An 18,240-nucleotide genomic window follows, 5' to 3' on the forward strand; every position below is an offset into this window, starting at 1 on the left:
TATTTAATAATTTTTTTTTTTTCCCTTTTTTTTTTTGCACCCCAATTTTTACATTTTTTTTTTATGGTGTCCCTATTTTTTTTTTTTTTAAGCCTGCACCCCTAAACCCCAATTCTGCACTTTTTTTCGACACCTATTCAATGGTGAAAAGTTAGCCGTTTTTTTTATCAGACAACTGCAATAAGTCTTTGAAATTGAATTGGGTGTAAAAGTAAAACCTGCGATAATGATGTCATAATTGCGATATTGACGCAAAAACGATGTTGTCGCACCCATATTGAATACCCCTGTATAACTATATACATTCCAAAACTCAAACGGATGAGTCTTAAAAATTAAAATAACCTTTCAATCTTAACTTTTGGAATGTTGGCATATACTGTTATAGTTTCGCAGTGAGGCTCACAGCACACACTAACTCTGACGGGTCTTTAGGTAAGACTAAAGTCCGATATGCAACAGCAAACCAGGTCCATTCAAGGTAACAAGGTTATTGCTTAGTTCTTTATAAACTGGTGTGGCCAGTCTGTAACATGACCGTTAGGGGCTGGTTATTTATCACCCTCCACTTTATCAATTTCCAGAGCTTGGTACATCTCCCCCACTTGTATTTAACAGTTGGAATGTTCTCATCCAAAAGATCTGTTCCTCTGAGTCACTCTTCCTTGATGTGCAGTGACTGAGTGGAAGCCCTGATCTCTGAACCTTGTTCATTTGTAATCACTCAGCTCTGCTTCGCACAGTTACCCCAGTGGCTTTGCTGAGTCTGTCACTCTGAAAAGGTTTTCTGCACACCCCTGTATTAATCTCTCTGACTTTACTCCTGATATCTCCACCTCACAAGATGGCCACCACAAGTTCTCCTCATGCTTTACACAGACCAACTGTTGCTCCTCTAACTGTCCCCAGCATTCCTGCTGACCAATCACTTGTGCCCCTCTGCTTGTGCCCCATGCTGCTTCTGTGTGCAAAAGGGCAATGTTCCTCAGAAGTTAGACCTCAAATATTGGGGGTATTACTGAAGGAAGGTGGTCATCAGTTGAGGTCAGAGGTAGATCCAAGAAGCTTGTTTGAGAATTTTGACTGGTTTGGCAAGAGCTTTTTAGTTGAGGGTGGTGAACAATTTTGAAATGGATTCTGGAGGACCTGGAGATTCAGTTTGGGGATAATTATATGATCAATCTACAATTCCTCAGTTTTCTGAGTGAAGTTGGTATAGATGGAGGGGAATGGGAGGTTACAGTAGTTGAGTTGGGAGATGCATTGGCTGGTAGAGAATCCTGGCTATGAGCAATAAAGCATAAGTGTGGCCCCATGGCCGTGGGCTTGAGAGACTGAGGAAACTGGTGCTGATGGTGACTTGAGATAAGAGGAGGGAAGACTGTGCTCCACGGGGAGATTTTAGGGGATGTGAGGTAGGTTATGGTGGAATTGGCGTGAGTGAATTGGCTTTCCATGATAAATGATGTACAGTGAGAGGGCTGAAAACTGGGCCTTGTGGGGTGTCCATCATATAGTGGGAATGGTGTGAAAAATCCAGTAGTAGAGAAACTGAAGGGTGATCAATGCAGAGGAGGATGGGGAAGTGACTCAAACTTTTAATCATTGACTTTTGTGAGGGTAGTCTCTGCAGCATATTGGGGAAAGTAATCCATGCCTTTCATCACACCACACCCACTACTCTTCCCTCTACATCTCAACTCGAGAGCTTAAAACTAATGCTAATGGCACAACCTGAAAGTCCACCCCTTTTAAAGGCGAGTGCCTAAAACTTAGAATATAATTTCTGTAGTAGAACCATCCTATGAGCACAGAACTGATTGGTGTTCTTGCAACAGGTCATCAGCTCCCTGCGGTCCTGGACCTACGGTTACAACATTGATGGCTTTGATGTGGAGGACCCAGCACCCCAATGTGAGGATCCAAACAAACTTGTCTTCTGCAATGGACAATACTATCTCCCTGTAAGCAGTGAATCTGAAGGGGACAGCTATAAGCTGCTTAGGGTGAGTATGAAGGCTGACATGCTAACCGGTCATCAGCAAGCTTGCTCTAGTGTCTCAAAAATCCTAATGCCATTGTTTTATGAAATTCTTGGCCCTTGAATACACACTGACAAGCCCAAACTTCCTCATTCTATTATGGTGTGTATAAAAAAAAAAATGTTTCTCCTCCTGTATTACGGTGTATATAATACTTAGAGGGTGTCTGGCTGCAGGTAGGCCCCACCTGGCCTCTCCCTCCCATCACAGCTCTCACTTGCTAGCAGACTTCCAGACACACAGCCTCACATCTGTTGGGGTGAGGGATCTGCCACACCATGCATGAGAACTAGTGAGCTGGCATATGCTGGTTTTAAAATACTAAAAGGGTATCATTAACACAATTACCTTACCAGTGTCCAACAAACTACTGAATGTATGACGTTTGGTAACTTTTTTATATTTTATTTTTTTAAATGGGTTTCTGTTGTGCTTCTTGCAGGAGGTGGGGCTACACTTGGCAACACGTCTCTCAACAAGAAAACCAGATGTCTGTGACAATAATCCACCCTTTCCAATCATACATCCAATGGAAATCTCTCTTAAAGGTGAGTCGTCTTCCGGTGGTTACGGTATGTAGCAGGTACAACATATAACTGCTATATTTATACATTTTTTTTTTTTTTTTTCATTAAATGAAGGACACAAAGGATTAGAGCAGTCTGTAGCCAATATTAACATGAGAATGTCAACCTTGGTTTGAATGCAACTACTTTACTAGTTCTACATTTACAGTAACTATTTGTTTCCTCATTTTGAAATGAAGTCTATGTATAATCCTTCCCACTGTTTATGCCATGCCAAGTCTCCACAGAATCGTGTTTAGTGTGCAGTATGTATGGAGACTGTGATATTGTATGCTGTGAAGAATAACCTATTTAAATTCTGTCTTCTCTTATCTTTCATATGTATTGTCACAAGAGAGCGATAGTGCGCCCGCAAGATTTTCTGTAGGATCCGGTGGTGGTGGTGCTGGTGCAGTTGAGACTGTTCGAACAAACTTTGCCGAGGCTTTCATGTGGCTTATGCTAAATCTTAAGTAAGTATGAACATTCCTGCACTCCTATTCTAGGATTTCTATAGGACTGGAAGGTGTGCTCACTCAGCTTCTCCAGGTTCTGTGTATATATTCCCATATTGGTCGCACATGGTGACCAAACTAAAGTTGGTTGCTGTCAAGACTGTCCATATCGCATTGACCTATTGGTACCATTTGAGAGATCACTGTCTAAAAGGCAACTGCGCCTCTTCTGGGATGATACTGGCATCCATATTTGGCTCATTTTGCTGACATTACTAGCCTGACCATTCTGTACAGGTGACCGGCATCACTGACCCTAGTCCATGTCCCTGACCACCTCAGTTGTTGGCTCCCATAGGGCACAAGCAGGCAACCAGTCTCTCCAGCTGCAGTGGAACTACACCTTGACTGCCAGCTGTACCAATCATGACAAAAGTCCACAATTTAGAGCCTCTGCATCTTCTGGGGCAGCACTTCTACAACAATGGGTTCATGTAAGGCCCAGCAGGTAGAGCTACTTCTGCTGTATGGGGTGTATGTGTGGAACGCCAATAACATCACTTGCTCCTGAATTAATGTAAACCTGATTAAATATTGGATTTGAACAGATACAGAGGTGGCCACTGATTGTCTTATTTGGTAAATGCCACAAAGACCTTCCCTGGTGCACATGCATGTTTATTACTATGCAAGGACTGGGACGCCCGCTTTGTGCAACTGTAGATTCTGTAATACCACCTGGTGCAGCTTTAGAAGCCACCATCGTCCGCTCCTTCTAAACTTGCACCAGTCCTATGGCAGGTGGCGATTTTCAGTCCTATTATGGTCTCCAAGTGAATGAACATCTTTAAATGCATACACTTCAATGGCGCACCCAGGGGATGGACCATCTCTGCATGTGTTTAGTCGCAGACCAGGAACGCCTAACTAGTTTCCAAGACCGTTCTGATAACTTCATCTCCATTACAACAGCGCCCTTGTGAGTACACACCATGTAACGCATGCACAGTAGGCATTTTTAGGGATTTCTGTGCACGCGCAGTAGCTAAATGCTCAACGCTGAATATCGGCACTGCATGCAGGTCTGAATCTGGCCTGAATTCCACATGTGTCTTCCGATGTGGGAGATGGAAAAGAGAACATCCTCGAACTCCTAGCAACAGATTAAGGCCCTCATTCAGAGCCGTACGTTCTGAGCAGAGCGCACGCTCTGAATGAGGGCCGGGCTCCATTTTCATGGAGTGTCCTCCTGGACGCTCGTATAGCTGTGGGTCACCACCCACAGGCTATACGAGCGTGCATTTTGATGGCCGCGATGGTCGAGACCATCGAAATTGCGAGCCGGAGCCTGCGGTTGAGGTTTTCAACCGCAAGCTCCGGAGTGATTTTGGCTCTATCACTAGTGATGTCAGTGGGCCGGCTTCTGATGGGAGGCGTTCCCGTGGGAACGCCCCTGTCAGGGAGGCACGCCCCTGGCACGCCCACCAAAGGGGGCGTGCTGTCAATCAACATTGACAGCACGCCCCCTTTGATCGGACACAACGAGCGAAGGACTTTCCTTCGCTCGTCGCGTCTGGCGCATGCGCACGACGGAGCTCCCTCCGTCGTGCGCATGCTCAGTGCATAACATCGACCCACTTGCGAGCGGACAGCCGCTCGCGAGTGGGTCTGAATCAGGCCTAAATTCTGTATGCCGTGGACTGTAATATTTAATGTGGTTTTTTTTTTTTTTTAGTGCCGAGGGCCGTGGTACTGTATCAGAGAAGGTGCCGGACACAATCACTAAATGGCAAGGATCTGCGTTCTGTCTGTCGGATGAGGGAGGCTTCGGCATGACCAAATACCCAGCTAACTACACAACGTTCCTGCCCTTCTTCATCGAGCTGACTCTGCCATATTCCTGCGTCAGAGGAGAAACCTTAGTAGTTGTTGCCATTGTGCGCAACTACTTGGAGCAATGCGTCAAGGTGAGTAATGAGTTTCCGACGCCCTGTTTGTGTGTTGTGATGGAGCAATTTACAGTTTCCCAGGCAGTTTGGGTGGCTCTGGCTTTGCAGCAGGCAGCAATTTATAGGTCTAGTCGGTGCTCCAAAATAAATAATTGTAGATTGCTGTAGGTATGCATGGATACAGGTTTCAAGTGACATCTGGGTACATTTGAAGGGTAAGACACACGTTGTTTTTTTTTTTTTTTTTTTTTAAAGCTGACAAAACTTTACACCAATCCAGCCAGGTATTAATGACTTGTCTCCGAATACAGACCAGCTGTCATAATGCAGTGGCATCAATAGAGGCGTGCAAACTGTACCGGGTGCCCCCATCCTAGGGGTAAGTCCAAAAGAGCATAGCTGTCCTGCCTTTTTGGCATCAACCCCCCTGGATGGTGTCACCGAGCAGCATTGAATGTATGATGTTCCAGTCTCCTACTCTGGGCTGGGAGAGGCTGGGGGCTGCCCAGCAGCTCCCAGTGTGCTTGCAAGGCCCCAATGTGATGAGAACTTGGGCATTGCAGGCATGCCTTTTGTCTTTACGCACAAGGGTTCCACAGTGGCAACCAACCCTAGTGACCCCACTGCACAATGAATCTGAGAAAAATTTAATTTTTTTTAGCTGGATGATATCTTGAAAGATGATCAACGTTTCTGTATATGGGATCAAATGTCTGCCATACCTTGCCAGGGACTACTTTTGTACACACACATGCACTTAATTTCCCCCTGAATCATGCAGAGCCCAATGAAATGTGATGCATATAAAACCTGTGGCCTGCCAAAATATCCCTGCACACTTGTCTAGCAGGAAAATGGGCAAGTACTTAAAGTGGAAATTGGTCTAAGATGAATCGGTAGTGCCAGTAGACTATACAGTTATTCGCTGCTATTAGATAGGACTATTGTTGCCAATCCAGAGCTGATCTTGTGTATTGTATTCAAGAGCAGTAAAAATAAACCTGTCAAGACCAGTGGTTTTCAACCCTCCAAGTTTTCCCAACAGGCAATGTTTTCAGGATTTCTGTCTGTGGATGAGCTAATTACTGACTAAGGTCTAGACCAGGGGCTCTTAACTCTAAAGTGCTCTTTTGTTAAATTGGACTTGCCCAAGTGTAACCGGCAGGGATTTTGATGTAATATTACCGCTTCTGCATTGCAGTCCTCTTGTGGGTCACAACCCTACATATGGTTTGGCTGTCACAGCCCCTGCATGTGGCTTGTAGGGTGTCAGGAACTGCAGCCAGTGCTATGTCCCAGTGCTTTGCATGCAGCCTGTTCTTCCTGGTGCTGGTGGCCCTGCCCCCTCGCTGTGATGTTACATGTTTGGGGCCCATAGAGCGCAGTGCCGCCCCGCTCAGACACTGGGTCTGACAGTGTACTCACAAATCACATTCTCATTATATAGTGTGAATCTAAGGCACTCTGGTGCATGTGGGGAGATGGGGAAACTTGGGCAGTATAATCAAAGAATGAAATCAAAATTAAAAGTTTTAACACCTTATACAACAAACGCCATATTGTAACAGAAATCAAAAATTGTTAGTGGCTTCAATAATGTTCCCATATGAGAACTACTTGCACGAGATGGTCAGTAACTCATCCCACTGGTGTACTGTACCTGTCTGTCTCATCAGTAGTTTAAAAGTTTGAGCAATTAGGGATCTATACAGTGTACATAATGGGGGTGAAGGTGTGTTTTATTTTATAAATCTGGAACTGTTGGGATTTCAGAGCATTTGGCTTTGCTTTATAACCAATTGCTTAAATTTTGTGACCGCTTTGTAACTGCTGCTTTGAAGTTGGTGGCAGACTGAAATCTTGCTGGTTCTGTAATATTTGAAACCTATTACTTAACCCCCTAGATCAGAGGTTCCCAAACACTGTCCTCAAGGCTCCCCAACAGTTTTTAGGCTTTAGAGAGATCCATGGCTGAGCACAGGTGGTTAAGTCAACTTGACTGAGGTACTACTTAAGTCACCTGTGCTCAACCATGGATATCTCTAAAACCGGAACTGTTGGAGCCTTGAAGACCATGTATGGGAACCTCTACCCTATGTTTGCTGAATGTGGGCTGAGCAAGTAGTCTTCCATCGCATGCCCTTTCTGAAGTGACTGGAATCCCTTTCTCTTAAAAAGCTGCCCTCAACAGTTTACAGACAGTTAAGTAACCTTTGAAAGCTCGGAGTGGTGCTGGTCCCTACCCTCTGCATTTGCAGTGGGAATGTGTGCCCTGTGTGTGACCATGCTGGGAGAAAAGTGCACTTGTAGGCCAGTGTATGCAGGAGCTTGCTTAGCATGGACTCCATAGCACTCATCGAAGCGTCTCCTAGAAGTCTTGGAAGTATTTTCAGAATGTTGCTATCTGTATGTTCTGCCCAGTATTGCCCTAATTCACATTATACAGAGCTGTGCCTCCAGTTCACATTGTAGTAAACGGAGATCACATTATGCCACACACTAACATCTGTTTACATACTGCCAATTGTATTGGTCCCAGACCAGTGTCACCAACTCCTATCCACTTCAGGGCTGGTAGTAAGTGACATGCAGTCTACAGACTTCTCCCCATGAGCTAATGTACTCCATACACTCTATTGAGCACACCAGTGTCATGGCAAGTAGTTTGTAGACTGGTAGAAGCTCTGCGTCACTGTATTTAACACATTACATTAATGGACAAATGCAAACAGCGTCCAGTGAGGTGCAGGGGAGGCAGGCCGCCTATTACTCTGGGCACTATAGTAACAGCACCCACTAGCTCATGAGTGAATGGTACATTCATGTTCTGTTGGTTTGACAATAACCAAGCGATTTTGTATTGCGGTCTCTATTTTTTGTTTTGCTGTCTTGATTAGGTCCAAGTGAACATGGAAACCTCCAACGCATATAATGCGGTGCAGACGAGGGGAGAGCAGAATGCCTGTATTTGCTCCAATGACAGAGCCACTTACACCTGGGAAGTTCAAGCCAGCAAAATTGGTATGATTAAAAGTGACATAACTCTTTATATTTACTGTAAAAATGTTTGTCACTGCCTGCCTCATTCTGCCTCCAAACCCCCCCCCCCCCCCCCTTCCCCCTGTCCTCACAGGAGAGATCGATTTTACAGTGTCTGCCCAGACAACGCACATCAGTCAGACTTGCGATGGCCCTAATGACTCCTCCCAGCCTACCCGCAAGGACACCGTTGTGCAAAGCATTCTTGTGGAGGTGAGATCCTGTTGGTGGGAGTGTGAAGTAGAATAAATGATTTGGGGTCCTTAGCACTGACTGTAGTAGATTAGATCTGTCTTTATTGTAACAATTTAGATGTGACCTAGGAAAGTTGGGTTTTTTTTTTGGGGGGGGGGGGGGAAGAGAGTCTTAAATGATTAGTACTAGATCTCTCTCCACTTGATCTCTCTCTGAGCTTTGATAAATCTCCCCCTGTGTGCGGATAGAGATCATAATGGCAAATTAATTATCCACTTGACTAAAGACTTCCAAACACTAACTGACAAAAGGAATATCCGATTTTTAATGCTTCTGGGGCAGTTTAAGGCATATGCACGAAAGCCGGATCATTTGTAATACACCTGACTGAACCACTCCAGCACGCAGAGTCCAGATGTCTCTACTTTTTGGCTAGTAGTAACGAAACTCCATAGACAAAGGGGAAAATTAAATTCAACACAATGTTGAATAGTCGCAGGAGGGAGCTCCCGAAGCTATTCAATATGCTGCGCTGTTTGGGTGGGCTAAAGATTTCTTCTCACACCCCCCTGGGGATGCGAGGAGAAATCCGACCAAAGTGCCAGGCGCGCAGCTGGTTTTCTGCATAGCGTGGCGCGAACAGCCACGCGCCCGGCACTTTGGTCAGAGAATGCCGGTGACCGCGCCTTAACACCCTTAATGTGCAAGAACCGGCATTCTCCGACCACAGCGCACTGAATTGAAACGCCAGGAGCTCGCTCCCGGCGCTATTCAATTCAAGTTGAATTGAATTTCCCCCAAAGTTTATTCCCCTCAAATCACCCGTTCATTTCAATAGTGTTCTATATGTAATATAGTACAATTGCTGGAAACTAATTTGAAATAAATGGGAAAGGAAAGGGTTCAAAATTTGTCATCACTGGTATAATCAAAGGTTACTTATAGATCTGGGCTCTATTTTAATAAGCTCCAGTCTGTATGTAAAGTGACTCCTAATCTTGTATCTGGCTGATGCATTGTATGTGACGTGTCCTTGCTATCTGCGGGAAGGATAAGTGATCTTTCTCTCTCTCTCCTTTACTAGCCTGAAGGAATCCGGAGAGAACTGACTCTAAGCCATCTAGTACACGTAGAAAGTAAGTAAAATTTTTTTGATATTATCCTTTCTCAATAGATGAAAGTAATGTCTTTTAATATGGTACATCATGGTGGTCTGCTAAACGATTTCGCGGGGGTGTGGCAGACGCACACTTCCACTAAACTAATTTTAATTTTAGTCCTCAAGTTTCTGATTGTCAGTAAATCTGCTGTATAACCAGTGACTGTGCATTCCCTATCCACTGGTATGGGATATTTTTATTTTTTATTCTCTGCTTGTGTTTACAGACAATAACGTTCAGCTGCCGCTCAGTATAACTCTGCCAGATAACGTGGTACCAGACTCTCCGTCCGCTTATGTTACTGCTGTTGGTGAGTGACACGAATACAGACATTCACTTGTAAAACCCAATTCTCTACGCCCAGAATATACACTGCTGTTTTGTATGGTGATGTACATGACTGACTTCTACAGGCAATCCTTTGCTTACAACATTTATTTTTGGGGCATATAGTACATGAAGGAAAACCTTGTTTGCATCAGCAGTTCTCGGAGCATGCAAACGTTATCCCGCCCTTCAGGCTCATTGGGAGACCAAACTTTTCTCAAAAGCCAACACTTCTTGTGCTCACATTTGTGCTCAGTGTTTTACTTATGTTCTGCTCTGTGCTAGGTTTATCTCCTTGTTGGCAACAGTTTGTGCCTTTTCCTTAGGGCCATAAGAAGGCACAAAAGCTCCTTGAACACAATGTCGCACAAAAGTGGGGATGGCAATCAGTGTGGTTACCATAGATGGTGAAATGGCAAGTTACCATTGATGGTAACCAACTATGCAATTGTTGCTTTTACCAACCGATGGTCATCCCTGTTCTTTGACTGGCTCGTGGGCCAACCAACCAGAGGTGGGGCCTTGTGACTGTTGGGAGGAGCTATGCTATCTGGTTCTCCACACCCCATCAATGGTAAAAACATCTGACATTGGCCGTAAACCATTGATCATTATGAATGGTCTATGGCAGGGGTCTTCAACCTTGGCCCTCCAGCTGCTGTGGAACTACACATCCCAGCATGCACTACCTTTTTGATATAACAGCATGCTAAAACTATGGCAGTGCATGCTGGGATGTGTACATCCGCAGCAGCTGGAGGGCCAAGGTTGAAGACCCCTGGTCTATGGCCATCCCTACACAAAAGGGGCAGGGACTGCAGCGCTGATCGTGAGTTCTAAATTAGAGGGGGGGTGGGCAATAAGATGTCCCCAGATTCTTTAAAACTACACATCCCAGCATGCCCTGCAACAGTTTTGCTATTTGGCCATGCTAAAATGTTCCAATGCATGCTTGGATTTGTAGTTAAACAGCTGGAGGGGTGCTTATTGCCCACCTCTATGCTAAATTAAACTCTCGGTTGTATCTCTTCGACTGCCAAACTTCACAAACCCTCCCACCTCTAGCGTCTCACACTTACACCTCTAAGATACATTGGTACTGTTGGAGATGGCTTCCTGAGACACGGACGATTTGGGATCTTTCCCCAGATAAAACGTCTACCAATAGCCGGTCATAGGATTCACTTCTGAAACAGTTTATAGCACTTTGCTGTGGGATTATTCTGGTGGTTCTATACTGGATGCTATAAGAACCACTGTAGCTCCTGTGCTCTGAGTAATGTACATACATGATAGATCACATATCTAGGAACCTGACTACAATGTTTCCCGATTCTCCTCTTCACCCTCCCTACAATCTCCATTGACGTCTTGTGTTTTATTTTTCTTTCTCCTTACAGGTGATATTTTTGGTCTCCCATTACGAAACCTCCAGGATCTGGTCCAGAAGCCGTATGGTTGTGCTGAACAGAATCTTGCCCGGGTGGCTCCCATTCCTCACGTGCTGGAGTACCTTAATGTCACGGGGCAGCTAACAGACGAGATTCTCCAGAAGGCAAAGGGTTACATGTCTGAGGGTGAGCTGCACGCACATGTCTCTGTATAGAAGAGACTAGTTTACCCATAGGAATATTTACATTTACGGTTATGCTGGGTGCACACTAAACAATGTCGCCTGGGGGTATCGGATGGCACATCGGCCAGTGTACCTGCTATGTCGCTGACTATGCGCGCTCTCGCACATCAGTGACGTCGCCAGTCAGACCTGCATGCAGGTCCAATAGGCGGTATCTTCAGCGGGGGCCATGCTGCCGAATGCAGCATGCCCCCACCATCACTCAGTCGTTGCCGGCAAGTGTGTATGCGCTTGCTGATGACTGGTCCTGCCACTAGAGATCTCGCTGGGTACCAGGGCTGTAACTAGGGTAGTGTGACCAGTACCATGGCAGGGGGTGCTGTTTGGGTCTGTCAATTTCCTGTTCTCATTCTCACTTACAGCTTGCTCTTTTATCCCCAGCATCTCCTGGCCTCCCCTATCTATTCCCTGGCCCTTCCCTATGAGGCCATGGCACTTTTTCAGGTGCATTATCTTATGTCACTATTTGCAAAATGGATGGCAATGCTCTCTGGCACAGGGCACCAAAATGTCTAGTTACGGCTCTGCTGGGTACACATAGTTTAGGGTGTATACTCATTTAAAATAGGCTTGCTACTGAATACAGCAACACGGGATGGTGCTACTGTAGCTTCTAGTTGAAGCTAAAGTGATATTTGGACAATGTGTGACTTTAGGATTTGGACATTTGCAGTGATCAGATATATTAGATTAAATTTCAGGATCGGTTGGAGACAAACTTGTCAGGTCACTGGTGTGGCCACGTTTAAACTCTCTATACAAACCACCTGTTATCAATTATAGCAATCAGTAAAATATTCACTCATTAGTGCCTTTTTTACTTCATCAGGACAAGAGCAACAGCTCACCTTAGATGTCCGCATGTAAGGGAAGGTGTGAATAAGAGCAAAATATTTCTCAATTGAACGCAGTGTAAGGTCCACGTAATACACACATTGCAGAGACCTATAACAGTTTGTGTAGCTTTCTATAGGAAGCACATCTTGCACAATTAGTCAATCATGATGCATTCCCATGGAATATCCTTGCTAGAAAATGAATAATATTACTTTTGTGGTGGTCTCATCCCTAGGGTATTATCGCCAGCTGTCCTTTACCTATGGTGGAGGTTATAATCTATTCAGGCAATCAAAGGAACAAGGGAACTCATGGTAAGAGCAAAAATTCCACTTGCAGTTGTGTAATAAAGAAGGTGATGGGGTGTCTGTGTAGGGGTAATGGTGTGTGAGGGGGTGTAACAGCATGTGTGGGGCATTGCTTGTCAGGGTAGCTTATAGGTCACACTCTGGGAGTAGTAAAGTTCTAATGAAAAAAAGGCTGTATCACTATGCAGTATATTACGCGGGGGCATATTTAAGTAATTCTGCCCTTAACACATGTGGAAACTGCAGATATATATAGATTTTTTTTTTTTTTTTTAGGGCAGAATTAATTATCCCTCAAATCAAAGATCTGGGGGGGGGGGGGGTTGGTAGGGGTGCTGGTACTTACCACTCTTTGCAGATCTTGCCTGCATGGACTAATGACTTCAGCCCATAGAGGCAAGGGCCTAATCTTGGGCTCATTACTTGCAATGGGGCTGTAGGAGGTCCCGCTCTGTGCGATGGTGTTGCCGCACTAAACGGCTTGAAAGCTGGGCAGTGGGTTTGAACGTGACCATAGGCAAAAGTAAAGTGACTGTGAATGCTATCACTTTGTCCTGATTGCTGGGACGAGTTTTTTTTTTTATCAGGGCCAGTGTCCAGGTATTCAAATTGGTACATTCCAGCAAACTAAGAATCCTTATTGGCGTGATATGGATTTTTACTACTCGAGGGACACAATGCATTTTCTGTTATAGTCCCAGGCTGAAAAGAGGGAATATACTGGTGTGTACTAACTGTTCATCACCCTTGGATGTAGTGGTTTCCAATTTAAATGTTGGAAACCATATTGAGGCAAACCTGTTCTACATAAAAGTGCTGCGAGCAATTTTCTCCAATCTATAGGTGTATACTGTGCATGGGGTCTGCACACAGCTCTTTACCCCCCTCCTTTAAATATGCTTCTTCCTTGTTGCACAGCTGCCACTGCTGCGCTCCTCTTGGCCGAGCTCACAACAGTCCTGGAATTGGGACACAAGTCCTGAGCTGTGGTCAGAGGCATACTGCCCTCTAATAGGGACTGTACTAGTGTACTGCATAAATGTGCTACTGTAGTATGAGAGGTGTGATATATATAATATCTAATGTCTCTCATCCAGCAGAGTGCAAACTAGTACAGAATCCATTGCATGGACTTGCAATGAGCACGCCCATACTGAGACTTTCAATCGGCAAAACTAGGCTTCCTCCATCTGCTAGCACACCACAATTTCAACCACTCCCCTGATCCTGCTGTCCATGGCAGGAGGCTTGGGAGAGAAGTTTAGCGTTCCTTATGTATAATGTGCTTCTCACACCAAAGGCTGTATGCTCACGGCTCTTGCTCCTCCTGCAGGCTGACTGCCTACACTTTCAAGACCCTTGAACAATGCAAACCATACATCTTTATTGATGAGACGAGACAACAGCAATCGCTCATCTGGATGGAGAACTCTCAGCGTCTGGACAACGGCTGCTTTAAAGCCCGTGGGAATCTCTTTGTGATGGAGGTGAGTGGCCATAATAGAAAGTGCCCTAAGGAATACACAGAATAAACCCCATCTACGTTCTAGCACCTGGTTTGATTATTTTATCTTTTTCCTTTCATCTTATAAGGTTCCTTGTAGTGGCCATTTAAATGGCTCTGTAAAAGTCCTGATTTCACGGAAACAGCAGGATTTCAGTGAGGTTGGCACTTTACATTTAGCGGCAATCTCGACGAAATTCCGCCAGTTGTGTGAAATCGGAACCTATTGTAATAGGCAATATACAGCATAAACCTAGAGCACAGTACAAATGCAAGAGGGATAATATAAGGATGGAATTGGACAGAACGAGAGGAGTGGGCCCAGCTCATGAGAGCTTGCACTCTAATATAATTGTTCCTTGTCCTCTGCTTTGGATAAAGTTACACTGCCTTGTTTTGGTTTTTTGTTTTTGCAGAGGGAGGTAGGGAGGAGGTTCTATAACTGGGCTGAGCCTTATACGAAGTACATATTTGGTCCCTTTAATAAACACACTATTTATGATTACATGTTAAATAGGTGCATAGGTGCATGCTGAAAAATAAGTGTATGTATATATATATATATATATAATTTTATTTTTTTCTTTTCATATTCTCAATTATGTCTTAACAGTGGACAATACATCACTGGAGGGCCCTGTATGACTTCATTTTTTTTTTTTTTTTACCAATTGGGCTGTTTAAGACCAAATGGCAATTTATAGTGTGTGCCCACCCTCTGCAAACACAACTTGTCCTAGATACAACCTTTACTTATGGCACATACACTCACTGCAGTGTGCTGCATATACTGTATTATGGTTATTTGGGGGGGAGGCGCACAGTCATGTGAGCAGACTTGGCTTGTGGTAAAAACGAACTCAAATGTGTGTTCCTTTAAACAGGAATCGGACAATGACCTTTATTATACAGCTTACCTTGCAGTCGCCCTCATGGAAACCGAAAACAGCTTAGGGGTAAGTAACTTTATTCCAAAACCAGAACATACTGTATATAATGTTCATAAAATACACTTTTAACTACTTGTGTCGGGTCCATTTTTTTTTATGGGTGATAAGTTCTCCAAATTATTGCTCATGAAAATGTTTGGTACTTGGTCTTGCGATCTCACACCTTACGCGTGTGTGTGATAGGACCACATTTCTGTAATGGATATAAGCATGGCAAAAAATAATAGTTTAAATATCCAGTTATTGGCTACTACATGGAAGGAGGGACACTGCATTGAAATGGCAGCAAAATGCCTGTACATAGCCGGGGGTGACTTGCTTTATTGGAAAGACAACTATATAAAGCTTTGCACAGCACTTTTTTTTTTTTTTTATAAATATATAAAAAAAAAAGAGGGGAAAACATGATTCCCATACGGTCCTCAGGTGTCGGGCTATCCATGCTTAAGTGAACTACTAGGAAAAGTAGTTATGGTGAAAAGTGTTAACATATGCACTTATCTCTATTAGAGCACATAGAAACTGTACAATGCAAACAAGCAATAATCACCCTTAGTTTATGGGCTCTCTCAAACAAATGTGGATATTCGATGACGACTGCTTCTGTTGCCGGCCCTGACTGCAAGGCTTCCCCCCCCCCCCCCTCCCCCACCCGCATATCGCTGCATGGGATCGGTACATTGCAACCACCGAGTCAAGTGAACGTGCAGTAAGATCTGGAGGTGGGGTGTACGACCCCACAGGAGCGCATACTGGCCAATATCCTGCCCACACACTACGATATAGCAGCGATATCGAACCAATCAGTCGGATCGGCTGCTATATATGTGTATGGGGGCCTTACGACTGTTAGGAACCCAGAGGACTGAATTTGGGAACCGTTGACCTACAACTCCATAATACATTCCAATATTTAGCTCTGGTTCATTTACTTCCCCTTGTCTTCCAGAAAACACTGTTGGAAGGCTCCATGGAGTGTCTGAGAAACGCATCCAAGACTGAGCAGAAGATCACTATTCAGGTCCAGATGCTCTATGCCTTCACACTGGCCAAAGACTGGGAACATAGTGACCCTCTGCTTGAGTCACTGATGAAAAAGGCAATCACCGAGGGTATGACTTGTTTAATTTATTGGCGTGTTATTAATTAAAGCTGCATCAGCCTAGTGTGGCACATTATGAATTACATGTTGTGTTTGCAAAATAATGACAAAAATAGTGTTTAACACAAGTTGCTATTTGCCAAACTACAGTACTGGCCACTTTAGAGACCCCTGATGACTAGTTTGGTACCTGTACCTCTAATAGAACCATATGTGACTGAGGACCAGCAGAATCCCAGTTTAATAATTCTGACCACCTACTTCTGCTGGCTTCCAAAATAATGTTAACCTACATTGGCAGTATTACTCGTGTCTGTAAGGTTTGCCTTCTCTAACCCTCATACAATGCCGCTCCTCCACAGGTGGCACCATACACTGGGAGCGAGAACAGATGCCAAAGAGACCGTGGGTTCCATTCTTCTTGCCTCCATTTGGCACCAACGAAGTGGAGATTACGTCTTATATGTTGTTGAGCATGGCAGCAAGGCCCAGTATTTCTCAAGATGAACTAACAAAAATGGCTCAGATCGGAATGTGGCTCTCCCGCAATCAGAATTCGCATGGGGGTTTTATCTCCACGCAGGTAATTGTGCACTACGTCTGTGGTGCAGCAGCCAGGGGAGCAGAGCACGAATTTAGGGGTAAATTTACTAAAGCGAGTTTAGATGTGATGTTGCCCATAGCAACCACTTAGATTCTACTTAACATTTAACTAGCACCTTCTAGAGGATAACTAGAATCTGATCGGTTGCTATGGGCAACATCCCTTTTAAAACGCTCCTCTTCTAAAAACACTCACTTTAGTAAATTTTACTCCTTAGTCTCCGATCTAAACTCACCCGGAAGCTTTTTCATCCATGTCTGTTTCTTTCAGTCCACTGTTTTAGGCATCCAGGGGCTTGCTGCACTTGCAAAATTGCTGTACACCCCTAATTCCCATCACACGGTGGCAGTCAAACGGGGCAATGGGGATATTGCCAGTTTTACTCTAAATAAAGACAACAGGCTATTGGTCCAGAGACAGCCCCTTCCTGATACCACTGGAGACTACAGCTTGGACGTTGGCGGATTGGGATGGTGCCTTCTACAGGTGACATTATTACATGGACCACATTGATCGTAACTTTGTCATTTGCTACCCCTCGCTTAGCATGAATCTAAGTTGTTGTATCTATAAGATATCTATTTATGGCGTGCAAGACAATCAAAGCTTAACAGACCAAGGGGCCTATTCATCATAACTAAACTTTCTCTGGAGGCAGTTAGGTTTAGAGCTCGCATGGAGTTCTACCTAATTACCGGAGGAATTCATCATTCCTTCTCTCCATAACTATCTATTCCGAAAAGCTGTCATTTTTGTGATGACTGCTTTTCAGGAAATGGATAATTATCCCTCACTACACTAACTTACCGCAGCTGGAATCCGTGCTGTGAATGCGCTGTTAAATCTGTAAAACCAGCGCATGCGCAGCACTGCCTACAGCTGCGGTAATTCTGTTATTTCTTTCTGTAATGCATCTGTTTGAACATTCTTCAATGTACCATTAGGTTGTGTATGAGATGCCAGCGCTCAGGATCCTATTGGTCAGAATCCAGACACCGGCATCCTGGGCAGAGCCGTAACTAGAATCTTTGGTGCCCTGTGCCAGAGAATATTGGTGTGCTCCCCCCCTCATTTTTTAAATAGGGACATAAGAGTGCACCTGAAAAAGGGCCATGGCTTAATGGGGAAGATATAGGGGAGGCCAGGAGATGCTGAGGATAAGAGGAAGCTACAAGTAAGAATGATAATAAACAGGAGACTTGACAGGCCCAACAGTGCCCCTGGTCCTGCGTTGCTCTGTGCCATGGCACTGGTACACTACTTTAGTTACGGCCCTGCGGTTAGGATAGACACCTGTCTGTAGGTATCCTAACCCTTCTCCTACCCCTAAATCTTCCTCCCCACAGCCTAAACTTCCTCTTCTAATACCTAACCCTCCCTCACATTGATTGTCCCTAAACCCTCCTAATACTTACCATCGGGATGCTGGCACCAGGTTTCTGACTTGTGTTGAGATTCTGGCATTCAGAGTGCAAGCTCCTGACTGAATTGAAACTACGTCCTGTACCATTTTGGGCAATTCCAACTCACTGAGACCAGATATTCTCAGTACAAATGGTCCCCTCC

General features: G+C 44.6%; 1 protein-coding gene across 2 annotated transcripts in view; it reads left to right on the forward strand.

Moving 5' to 3' along the window:
* Positions 1 to 18,240, forward strand: part of LOC148501808 (ovostatin-like) — a 56,554-nt gene that overhangs the window by 29,629 nt on the left and 8,685 nt on the right. For both annotated transcript variants that reach the window (XM_088449988.1, XM_088449989.1), the window contains exons 16-30: positions 1,839 to 2,006; positions 2,485 to 2,590; positions 2,964 to 3,081; positions 4,799 to 5,030; positions 7,910 to 8,033; positions 8,146 to 8,264; positions 9,331 to 9,382; positions 9,633 to 9,716; positions 11,134 to 11,310; positions 12,442 to 12,520; positions 13,848 to 14,001; positions 14,903 to 14,974; positions 15,918 to 16,080; positions 16,433 to 16,653; positions 16,945 to 17,160. In XM_088449988.1, the coding sequence (XP_088306114.1) occupies positions 1,839 to 2,006; positions 2,485 to 2,590; positions 2,964 to 3,081; positions 4,799 to 5,030; positions 7,910 to 8,033; positions 8,146 to 8,264; positions 9,331 to 9,382; positions 9,633 to 9,716; positions 11,134 to 11,310; positions 12,442 to 12,520; positions 13,848 to 14,001; positions 14,903 to 14,974; positions 15,918 to 16,080; positions 16,433 to 16,653; positions 16,945 to 17,160 (2,085 nt within the window). The remainder of the gene's footprint in view (positions 1 to 1,838; positions 2,007 to 2,484; positions 2,591 to 2,963; positions 3,082 to 4,798; positions 5,031 to 7,909; positions 8,034 to 8,145; positions 8,265 to 9,330; positions 9,383 to 9,632; positions 9,717 to 11,133; positions 11,311 to 12,441; positions 12,521 to 13,847; positions 14,002 to 14,902; positions 14,975 to 15,917; positions 16,081 to 16,432; positions 16,654 to 16,944; positions 17,161 to 18,240) is intronic.

Source organism: Taudactylus pleione, unplaced genomic scaffold (assembly GCF_031769625.1).
Source record: "Taudactylus pleione unplaced genomic scaffold, aTauple2 ptg000502l, whole genome shotgun sequence".
NCBI classification, from domain to species: domain Eukaryota; kingdom Metazoa; phylum Chordata; class Amphibia; order Anura; family Myobatrachidae; genus Taudactylus; species Taudactylus pleione.